General features: G+C 36.0%; 2 protein-coding genes across 2 annotated transcripts; both read right to left on the minus strand.

Moving 5' to 3' along the window:
* On the minus strand, positions 711-6,429 carry LOC109362677 (3-phosphoshikimate 1-carboxyvinyltransferase 2). Its single transcript, XM_019608641.1, has 8 exons — positions 5,944-6,429; positions 4,642-4,883; positions 4,052-4,205; positions 3,083-3,297; positions 2,886-3,003; positions 1,849-2,059; positions 1,228-1,289; positions 711-1,148 (listed from the first exon to the last, which is right to left on the minus strand). Exons 1-8 carry the CDS (start codon positions 6,295-6,297, stop codon positions 930-932), a joined length of 1,575 nt encoding a protein of 524 aa, XP_019464186.1. The 5' UTR covers positions 6,298-6,429; the 3' UTR covers positions 711-929.
* On the minus strand, positions 8,337-12,404 carry LOC109362242 (transketolase, chloroplastic). The gene is made up of 7 exons (XM_019607892.1): positions 11,875-12,404; positions 11,060-11,150; positions 10,847-10,952; positions 10,487-10,769; positions 10,038-10,186; positions 9,793-9,946; positions 8,337-9,509 (listed from the first exon to the last, which is right to left on the minus strand). Exons 1-7 carry the CDS (start codon positions 12,334-12,336, stop codon positions 8,550-8,552), a joined length of 2,205 nt encoding a protein of 734 aa, XP_019463437.1. The 5' UTR covers positions 12,337-12,404; the 3' UTR covers positions 8,337-8,549.

Genomic DNA, 12,404 nt, shown 5'->3' on the forward strand with positions numbered 1-12,404 from the left:
AAGAAATTTTTATCCTAATCATTCATTCAACCAAGAACTATTCTTTTTCATGTCACTTAAGTCTCTCTGTTATAACACGTTGTCTTGGTGCATAAATATTAACATATAAATTTAACTATAGTTCACTAGTAAAATTATACAAATATGAAATGATGTTTATGCAAGTAAATCAAAGTTACTGAAGCCAAAATTCTGGCATAGGACCATGCTAGGTGCTTGGTATCATTAAAAGTGAGTTCCAGGATAGGACCAGGGTTGTGAAGTTAAGTAGGTGTGGACCATCCTGAGGTATTGGTCACATCTGCATTGCTATTTTTTGCAGCCCACTTATGTCAATCAGTAATCAATTTCATAGTCACCTTGGAATGAGGTTTGAGGAGGCCTATTTACAAGCAGACTCTTTTCATGGCCACAGGCTTGTTAATATCTCGAACAAATATCTATTATCTCAGATTTTATCTCATACAATATCTCATGCCAGTGAAAATATAACATGAATTAAACTTCATTATTATTGTTATTTTTGCCTCATAATCATTTGCACGAGATAACATATGAGACATAATCTGAGACAACAAATCTTTATTCCGTTGAGACAGCCTTCCATGAGATTTTGAGTAGATATGTGCAGTCATAACAAAATAAGTTATTTCCGATATCTTTGATACAAAAATATTAAGCAAAAAGGCAAGGTATCATACCAAGTATAATGAGGAACAAAAAGCTATGCAATGTGGACACCATTATGTTATGGGTACAGAAAGATAAAGCTAACTCAGTATTAAGAATTAACTTACATTGATACAACAGAACCAAATACTCACTTCAACAATACAAATATATCAAAATTAAAAGCAAGCCACAACTCACTGATTTGTGAGTGTTATATATCTCTCTCTCTCTTTTCCCTAATGAATATAGAAGAATACTTAATGCTTTGTAAACCTCTCAAGGACTTGGAAATAGTCAGGGAATGTTTTCCTGGTGCAACCAGGATCATTGATGGTTACCGGAACATCGCCACAAGCAGCAAGAGAAAACGCCATTGCCATTCTATGGTCATCATATGTGTCTATAGATGTGATTTTCAATTTCTCAGGTGGAGTTATTATACAGTAATCAGGACCTTCTTCAACTGTTGCTCCTAGCTGAAAAACCAAGATAATAGATCAATGAGAAATAAAAAGCCAGTGATATAGAAACTGCATAAGAAACAGCATGACACACCTTGGTCAGTTCAGTGCAGATTGCTATCATTCTCTCCGTCTCTTTAACTCTCCAACTAGCCACTGAAAAAATAGAGCAAACGAAGAATAAATGGGTGTCTGGGGTGTAAACAAGTTCGGTAAATGATATAGAAGCTAGTTCAGATGTATAAAATCGGGAATGACATAATTACACTCTCCGGCTATACACTCTCAAGCTTCCGTAATTACAAAAAAACCATGATTGATAAAAAGGGTGGCTTAGCGGATGAGGCTCCCACTTAGTATGGTCTGGGGAGGGTTGATATATGCAGTCTTACCCTCTAATATGGAGAGGTTGATTCCAGGATTTGAACTCGTTACCTCGTGATCACTAAGCAACAAATTACCCTTACGCCCAACTCACTTTCAAAAATCACAATTGAGATTTTCAAAAATCAAGCAAAGGTTAAAAGACCGAATACTTCAATATCTCTACATCCGCAGAAAAAACACAGCCTAAAAGTTGTAACATTTCTGAAGGTTACAATCACAGTGGGTAATCCAATTCCAATGTTAATGTAATTCAGATAATTTCATTAACCACCGAAATAACAACAGATAAAACAAGCTCTTGAAGCACAAACAAAAGGCTAAACCATACCATCTCTTATAGCAGTGGGGCCATTAGCAAATAGTGCAACTACTGCAAGTGTCATGGCAACATCTGGCATCTTGTTCATATTGACATCAACGCCTTGCAAGACTTTTCGACCTGAAGGATCTCTTGGTGGCCCAGTAACAGTGACACTGTTCTCTGTCCATGAAACTTTAGCTCCCATCTTTTCAAGAACTTCAGCAAATTTTACATCTCCCTTTAAAAACGAGGAGAAAGTTAAAGATAAGCACTTCAAAAATACATGAAATTTACAATTGCAGCACTGGGATTGCCCATAGTCTTTGGTAGAATCAGTAATTACTTATACAACCAACCCATATTAAATTATCAGATAAATGAACCTACCCACTTTGAATTTTACACACTACAAAATGATAGAATCAGACTATAAACTGATAAAACTACTCTCTGCAATAAGTTATACTTCTTTTGCTTTTCATTCTTTTTTCTTGACCAGCACTTCTTTGGTTAGTTAAAAAAACACATCTGGAGAATATTTGAAACATTTTCTCCTCATTATTTAGAAAGTTAAACTAGAAGCCGCATTCAAGGGTCAGCCTCTTTCAGTTTTCAAATCGATTAAACAAAAGATGAAAGTATCATATATTATATGCCTTATTGTAATAATCTTTTTTACTTGCTAGGATTCTCACAATTCCAAATGATTTTGAAGCATCCAAACCTAGTAGCTAGTTCCTTTTCGTGTACACAAAGAAAGTTAAAGCACAAAATTCTCTCTAGCTGCTACTGCCATTCAATTTCAAAAATAATTTATTTCTGATGTAGAGCATGTATGAAAACTTTATTAGCTGGGAGAAGAAAGGAGAGATACCAAAGGTTTTCTAATGAGGATAACATAAAAATCTGCTCAACAGATGAAAGGGAATATCCAGCAGCTGTTGATATGATAATACAATATTGAGCGCATTTTTTTTGGCCCAGGGTGAAAAGAAGTGGGTTGACTAAGGAATGATACAGGATAAGCCAAAAATATATCAATAAATAATGTCAAGCATAAACACCTGTAAACTGCTAGTACCACAGCCTTGAACGGTGATAGTCCCACCAGTAACTGCTGCACCTGCTAGGAAGTAACTGGCACTTGAAGCATCACCTTCAACAAAAGCATTTCCCGGAGACCTAATAGGAAACTTCAGTTTTTAATCTCAATAAATTAAGGTTCCAAAAGGTGATTTGATGCTAAAGCATAGAGACCTACTTGTATTTCTGACCTCCACGGACCAAGAACCTGTCCCAGTCACCACTGTGTTCCACAGAAACTCCGAAGCGCTCCATTAACTTCAAAGTCATTTCAACATATGGAACAGAAATCAGCTTATCAATAATCTCAATTTCCACATCACCAAGAGCCAAAGGAGCTGCCATAAGTAAAGCAGTCAAGTATTGACTGCTAATTGATCCAGACAGCTTAACCTGCATGTTAGATGGGATAATAAGATTCAAAATGGATCAAACAACACTTGTAAAAAAATTCATTAGGAGAGATTATGGAAGAGAGGATTAGAAATGAATGCATTAGGGGGGAAGTTGGAGTAGCTTCGATTGTAGAATAGATAGTAGAATTGCGCCTTAGGTGGTTTGGACATGTGTGGATGCGACCGGTACTTCGGTAGAAGCCCCAGTAAAGAGAGTCAATCAAAATATCAAATGAAGGTTAGTCCAATTCTTAGAGGAAGAGGGAGGCTACGAAAAACTATAGGCGAAACTATTAGGAAAGATTTACATACTAGTGTTTTATCAATGAACATAATTTATGATAGAACATTATGGCATCGCTCGATCTATATTGCCGATCCCACCTAATGGGATTAAGGCTTGGTTGTCGTAGAGAATATGGAAGAGAAGGCATAATTAAAATTAAAAAACAAAAGTGATAGATATGTAAAGTATATGAATGAGTTTGTAAATAAAATTTAAGCCAAATAGTCAAAAACTAACACACATGACGGAAGAAGAGTATAAAGGCGAGTGATAAAGTCTGAGAATGAAGATTCCCCAATCCAAGAGTCCTCCCAAAATGAATTCAAGAACCAATCGGTTTCTTATAAAAGCCATTTTATTTTTTTTATCTTTCAATCAGGGTTTTGCTCTCCCAATTTGGCCAAAACAAATACACATACATAAAGCAACTGAAATAGCATCTAATAAAAATCAATGCAACCCTTACCTTTCCCCCGGGAAGTCCTCCCTTCCCGTTTACATGAACAGGTGGACAGTTTGTGCCAAGAGAACAATCAACATCTGCGCCAAGTTGCTTGAGACCAGCCACCAAATCCCCAATAGGCCTCTCTCTCATTCGGGGAACCCCATCAAGTATGTAGCTGAAATATATTGAACATGAAATAGGTTAACATTAAGACATAAACCAGAAATCATGACAGAAGATCCAATTCCAACAAAAGAAAGCAGTGAGATTGAGGTTAATCACTGGGAAGATCCTCGGGCAGTACATGCCTCATAGACTATATCTATATGCTAGACATTGGCAGGTTAATTTATATCTTACATAAATTTGAAAGTTCCTTTTAAGAAGGAAAATGTTTTTTGACCATCAGAGTTGAGACCCCATATAGTTCTCTTTGCTTTTTAGGTATGATTTTTAAACACATATTTTCAAAGAAGATAAAAACTAAGTGAGGGATAGAAACAAACGTATATAGTATTAAATACAATATTCAAACTTGATGTTACTTGTGATTAGTTAGTTATAAATCAGTACTTCAAAGATCGTGACGACTTTAATTATATAAGACAGACCTTGCATTTCCACCTGCAGCAGTCACAGCTGCTGTCAAAGGACGCATTGCAGTTCCAGCATTTCCAAGGAATAAATTAACTTCATCTTTGGATACTTCAGTGGGAAATAACCCTCCACAGCCTTCCACAATTGCTTGTTTAGTTGTTTTATCGTCTTCCACATTTAGTCCAAGGGTCCTTAATGCACTGAGCATGTAATGAACATCCTCGCTATTCAACAAGTTGTCCACAACAGTTGTTCCCTGAATAAAATAACAGAATAGTTTCTACTCAATAAGACATCTATTAACCAATCCAAAAGTTATAAATCATACAATAAAACTGAACTTTATACACCAAACTAGCTTCTTATATTAAAAAAGATGGTTTTAATCATTCCGCATATTGAATTACAACTAATTATTATCTAGATCACCATGCCAAATTTTTAAAGAGTCCAAATCCAGTCCACTATCTAGCTTAAACAACCTAAGCACAGTTCTATCCCCATTTCTAATCATAACCCATTATTCCTATCCATTTTTCTATGGAATAGGATGATGGCTTATTGTAGGGCTGAAAATGAGCCGAACCGAGTCAAACCAGAGTTATGCTCGGTTCCGTTTGATAAGAATTTGCTCAACTCGAAACTCGAGTTCGATACGAGTTATTTTTTTAGCTTGAGTTTAACTCGGTTAAAGTTCACAACTGTTCAGCTCAGCCCGAATTGGTTCATTTGGACAACTCAAATAATTAATTTAGTTTAAAAAAAATAATGCACAAGGTTATGCATATAAATATAACCTTGTTTATATATATAATAACACTAAATATAAAAATAATTGCATGAGTCATGGGATAATAACATTAAAGATAAAAAATAGTTTATATATATATATATATATCGAGCCAAGTCATGAACCTATTGAGTCGAACTGTATTCAGCTCAAGTTTGACTTGTTTATTTAACGAGCTCAATTTCCAACTCGAGTTCGGCTCATTTAGTTCATGAACCAAGTTTGTCGAACTAAATAACAAGTCGAGTTTCGAACAAATGCCAAGTTGGTTCAGTTCATTCTCGGTCCTATTTCATTGTAAATTTGTCCAATTCCAGAATGACACCAAATTAAGATATGAAATTTAAATATAATAGCAAACTTCGGCCCCATAACAAAAAAGACAATTTAGTGTAGGAAACTCCCATTTAGGTGGTCAGATAGGGTAAACATTTCCCACGACCTCCAGGTCACAACTCAAGCAACCTTGTGGCGAGGCTCGCCCTAATATAACAAAACCAAAATAAGCTAAAAATCAAAGCTTCACCTCAGAGAGAGCGGCAAGAAGCAAAATCCGATTGGATAAAGACTTTGACCCAGGCAAAGTAATTGTACCAGAGATTTCTCTGATGGGTTCCAACACGATCTCCGGCGCCGTCGACGGCTTCTCCGCGGCGGCAACTGAGGCAGAAACCCTGACCATGCCCGAAATGCCCTTACCCACATCACAATTTGCCACAAAGCCTCCACTTTTATGCTTCAAGGTCCAAGATTTTGAGGAGCCCCAAAGCTGTGACCTCAATGAAACTGAATTTGCTGATTTGGGTTTTTGGGAATTGGGAATATGATGAAAAATCTGAGTGATTTGAACTCCATTATGCATTCTGGTCATCTGGGCCATTTTATTTTTCTTCAGAAGTTTCAAACTTTTGGTTCCTTCTCTGTAATGGGGTCTTTTGTTTGTGAGAAATTGAATGGAGGTTGGTGGAATAAGTGGTAGTTGGGTTCACCGTGAACTCTAACTTTCAATAGAACTAATTTTTTTTGTGAGATATGAAATCGAATCTTTATTTTTTGGTTATCGTGAAATCTAGCGAATGTTCTTGACTTTTATTTATGGTCATATTTTGATGAACATAATTTTGATGCTATGTCTTATTTCATATCAATATGGCACAAAATATTTTCTTGTTTTTTTTCCTTTTTTGTATTTAAGATGCAATTTATATATTGTCCATCTATAATCAGATTTGAAATTTTGAGTACAAATATTTTAAAAAAAAGGACCAGTCACAACAATGACATAATACTTAAGAATGCTATAAGCTTATATATTCTCATTTTTTATCTTGGTATTTCATCTAATCACTAAAATAGAATAAAAGGGAAATAGAAATGACAACAATGCCATAATACTTAAGAAGGCTACAAGCCTATAATAATAGTGCCCATAAATCGTTTTGACTAATTTGTTGGTGAGATGAAAATGGGTTGGTGGGAGTGGCATACAGTAAGAGTGTAAGACACAACTTCTACCTCACCAACCCAAAGTGGGGCACCCTTTTATCAAATGGATTGGTTGTACCAACTCAATTTCAACTATAGCAAAAACAAATATTTTGCTGAATATATTATTAAGTAGAACAAAAATTATCTCTTGGTAATGATGTCAAAATCAAACCAAATGTTAATGAGAAATATTAAATTATTTTAGTAGTCTTATGAGGTTCATTAGTTCATTATATTGTGTTTCTATAGTGAAGTTGGACATTTCCTTAATATGTTCCTAAGACAAACTTTTATAGTTAGTGCTATCTTTTTCCTTGAAGCTTGAGTTAGCAAATAGCTTGAGTTAACAACTAAGCTCATGGTGAACTAACAAACCATCTCCACACACTGACTAATACATTGTCTCATTCCTCACATGCTGGTTGCACAATCTCCATCCATTTATATCATTTTATTTATAATAAAATAACACTTCTACCCTTAAAATTAAAAATAAAAATAATACTTTCATCTCTGGTATTGGAGATGATCTTCGTTCCCATCCAAAAACTTCAAGATCACTATTAGTGGATATTAACTAACCCATTTTTAATGAAATATTAAGAAAAGTAATTTAGAATTTTTGTATATCATTCTTGCTAGGCATTGGGATTTTATGTTATTGATGCACCTAAATTTTATAATATTTATAATGAAATAACACTTCTACCCTTAAAATTAAAAATAAAAATAATACTTTTATTTCTGGTATTGGAGATGATCTTCGTTCCCATCCAAAAACTTCAAGATCACTATTAGTGGATATTAACTAACCCATTTTTAATGAAATATTAAGAAAAGTAATTTAGAATTTTTGTATATCATTCTTGCTAGGCATTGGGATTTTATGTTATTGATGCACCTAAATTTTATAAACATCTCAATTCCTAATAGGAATTAAATTAGGAATTACCCATTATTAATTTATTAAATAAGTATTGAAAGGATGCTGTCTAATTTCTAGAGTAAGATTGATGTTAAGAAAAATCATAGACGAAATTATTAAGATTTATTATTCAATATTTTATCAATAAACATGATTTATGATATAATAATATAAAGTATCAATCAATAAAATCAACCTCACCTAATAGAATTAAAACTTAATCTTCTCTTTCTCTCAATGTGTGCAGCAGAAACAGTTTTGTAAAAGAATGGCAAGACATTTATCATTTTGTGTAATCACTTTGGCTAAATAGAACAGATAAACCATCCTTGTTTAGCTGGTATTTTAATCTCTGTCATACTTTAATTCATTTATACACTGTACTTTGGAGTTTGCTCTTAGTTATTTCCTTCTAATTTTTATTACTGCCAAAGAAAATACATTTGCAGACCTAAGGAAGGGATAAATGGATGATCATGAGCACCAAATTAAACATGTGTTAATCATGAGCACCAAATTAAACATGTGTTAATATATAACTCAACTGTGAAAGTTATTACAAGTTCAGAAAAATTCATTACTTTTAACACTTTTTTTCTTATTCAAGCAAAGGAATGCTTTTGAAAGATAACATGCAGTTTCCAACTCCAGTGTAAATATCAAACCAAAACCCGGAAAAAGAAAATTCAGAACTTCTAAATGAGCAGAAACCAACACATCTAAATAAGCTCTTTTGCTGCAGCGATAACAGCTTCTTTGGTGATACCAAACTCTTTGTATATTTTTCCTGCTGGAGCACTAGCTCCAAAATGATCGATGCCTATCGCTCTTCCCTTGCTTCCAACAATTTTCTCCCACCCAAATGTTGTCCCGGCCTCAATGCTAACTCTAGCCAAAACAGCAGCAGGCAGAACACTCTCCTTGTAGGATTCTGATTGCTCATCAAAAAGTTCCCATGAAACAAAGGAAACAACTCTAACAGCCTTCCCTTCCTTTCGTAGATCATCAGCAGCTTTGGCTGCAATTTCCAATTCAGAACCGGTTCCGATCAGAATGACATCAGGCTTGTTGCCTGTTGAGTTGTCTGAAATGATGTACCCACCCTTTTCAACTCCTTCGATAGATGATCCGGGAAGGTTGGGCAGCTTTTGCCGGGAGAGAGCAAGGATGGAGGGTCTCTTCCTGTTAAGCACAGCAACTTTGTATGCTCCAGCAGTTTCATTACCATCAGCGGGACGCAGCATCAAAATATTTGGCATTGCCCGGAAGCTTGCCAGGTGCTCTATAGGCTGGTGGGTTGGCCCATCCTCTCCAAGTCCTATTGAATCATGGGTCATTACATAAATAACCCCAGCCTGAGACAGGGCAGAAAGTCTTATGGCACCTCTCATGTAGTCAGTGAAAACAAAGAAAGTTGCACAATAAGGAATCAGTCCCGGGCTGTGAAGAGCAATGCCGTTGCAGATTGCCCCCATTCCATGTTCTCTAACACCAAATCTAATATTACGCTCTGCTGGAGTATTCTTTTGAAAGTCTCCAGACGTTTTCAGCAAGGTCATGTTGGAAGACGCAAGATCTGCACTACCTCCAAGCAGACCTGGAAGAACCTTAGCAAGGGCATTAAGGTTTTGCTGAGACAAATTTCTGGTGGCATCGGCTGGGATCTCTGGAGTGTATGTCTGAAATCAAATTGGGAAAAGGTCACTTATCAATATTCCAAGCACAATTATTTGGAGTCAGTTTTGTTATTGTGAAATTAAAATAACATTTTAAAGATTGTACTGCCATACAAACATTGAGTGAAGGATGTGATCAAATTTAAATAACAGGTTATCAAATCATGATACTCTCAGGCATCAGATTCATGACAAAGTTACGGTAGTACATAATCCAAACCATATAGAGTTACTCACTTCCACATAACTATAAAGACCAACCTAGAAAGTTACGAATTTTACTCACCGGAAGTGCTTTCTCCCAACCAGCAGGTAATTCACCACTGATAAGAGACTTCAGCTCTGCAGCTTCCTCCTTGTATTTCTTTTCATATTCTGCAAACTTAGCATTCCACTCAGCTTCAAGTGCAGCACCCTCAGGGATGTGGCGACTCCAATGCCTGTGGAAAGACAAACAACTCTAACTCAATATCACATAAATCTCAACAGTGTGACGGGAAACAAAGAAATCTCTAATCATATTATCCATACTTTTTGACATCCTCGGGCACGTGGAAAGGCTCATATGGCCATCCAAGGTTATTCCTAGTGGCATCTACTTCCTTGGCACCCAGTGCACTTCCATGCACACTGTATGAGTTGGCCTTGTTAGGAGAACCAAAACCAATGGTTGTTGTGACCTGTGAAATGCATAAAGTAAGACAAAATTAACCAACAACACAAAAGAAAAATGGTACACATAGTTTACCACTTTACTTTTACATCTATACCTTTCAGATTCTAAAGGAGTACCTATGGTCTCTTATTAAAAGAAATCAAGGTAATAATAGCATTACTTGAAAAGAATCATATCGACTAGTAAAGAATAAAATCTTAAAATATCAGTCCCAAAGGCATCAGATTCTGATTGTTATAATTACATGCCAGAAATCTAAGTACACACTGAAACTCTTAGTATACATTTTCCATGTTAAACTTACCTTGATCAATGTTGGTTTGTCTTTGACAGCTTTTGCTTCCTTAATGGCAGCACGGATATCATCATAGCCATTATTTCCATTCTTTACCCAAATAACATGCCATCCTAGTCCCTCAAAACGACTATCGACATTCTCAGTAAACGCAATCTCCGTGTTACCATCAATAGAAATGTGATTGTCATCATAAAATGCTATTAGCTTTCCCAGTCCCCAATGGCCAGCAAGTGAGCACGCCTCATTTGCAATTCCCTCCATTTGGCAACCATCACCCAGTATAGCATACCTGAAAAAGAAATATCACATTAGCAAAATGCTTTATGAACATAATTTAGTGAAGTGCATAAGATTCAGTTATTTTACGTGTAATGATCAACAATCTCGTTGTCAGGCTTGTTAAATCTCGCAGCCAAGTGCTTCTCCGCAAGAGCCAAACCAACAGCATTTGCAATACCCTGACCAAGAGGACCTGAACAAATATAAGAAAGATAAGTAACCAAAATATATGAAAAAACTTAACAAAAGTAACCTCAAAAAACATTTATGACATTCATATAAACCCAGAACATATCTAACCTGTTGTGACTTCAATCCCAGGCGTCTCAAAGTTCTCAGGGTGTCCTGGGGTCCGGCTCTCCCATTGGCGGAATTGCTTTAAATCTTCTTCCTAAAAATTAAACCCCCAAAACACAACTAGCTCACCTTAGCAAATACAAGTTACCACAAAATTATAAAAGCCAAAACTAACCTTAAAGAAATCAAACAAAAGGTCCTTGTGTGTTTTAAGTTCAACAGTGAGTATGTAAGAGAATCCCCACGGATGCAAAACACAACCATAAACATGGAAACAAACACAGCAACATACAATTGGAAGAAAAACATATATATCACCCGAACCCCAAAAAAATATTTGGGACGGTGTGCTCGTTTGAGATTAATTTTACCAAAACAGAGCTGTTAGAGGTTCAAATAAACATAATTATAATCTTACAGCTCTTGTTGGGTGAAAATAAAATATTTTTTTAAGCTTCACTTTTGAGCATTTAGATTATCTTATAATCAGATTATTTGATAATTTGAACCGAACACACTCTAAGTACAACTTATAACAAACCAATAACAACAATCAAGCCTCTTTCTACATGAATCAGAGGATGTACTAAACTGCTAATACCTTGTTGCAAATAATTCTAGATTCACATATAAAAACCCAAAACTAAAAAAAAATGCAGATTATTCAAACCAAATTTCCACATAATTATTGTCCTATTTAACCAAAAAAACATATTTTTCCAACAAAACAATGAAAACCCAGATAGAATTTCAATCTAAAACTGAAAAATTAAAAAACTTTATAACAGATCCAATAAAACAATAACTAACTAACTAACCTTAACGCTATCATATCCAGCAAGGTGAAGTAACGCATACTGAAGCATACATCCATGTCCAGCAGAAAGAACAAAACGATCACGGTTAAACCAATAAGGGTTCTTTGGATTATACCTCATCACTTCATCATATAGAACATGACCCATTGGTGCACACCCCATTGGTAAACCCGGGTGACCCGAGTTCGCTTTTTCAACAGCATCCACCGCAAGAAAACGGATCGTGTTCACCGATTTCTCCACAAGGGACAAATCCGCGGTGGGTTTGTTAAGGGTCTCAACGGCGGCGGAGGCTCTGATGGGAGTGATGCGGCGGTGGTGGAGGGTGGTGATGCGGCGGCGGGTGGTGGTGAGGTGGTGAGTTGGGAGGGAGAGATGGGTGGGGGAGAGAGAGGGAGATCGGTGGGAAGTGGGTTTGGTGAGGAGAGATTGGGAGAGAGAGAGGGAAGAAGAAGAAGACATGGTTGGTGAGAGAGAGAGAGAGAGAGAGAGAGAGTGAAGAATGTGATAGTTACCATTTTGGAGTGGGA

This window comes from Lupinus angustifolius, chromosome LG12 (genome assembly GCF_001865875.1).
Source record: "Lupinus angustifolius cultivar Tanjil chromosome LG12, LupAngTanjil_v1.0, whole genome shotgun sequence".
In the NCBI taxonomy this organism is placed as follows: Eukaryota; Viridiplantae; Streptophyta; class Magnoliopsida; order Fabales; family Fabaceae; genus Lupinus; species Lupinus angustifolius.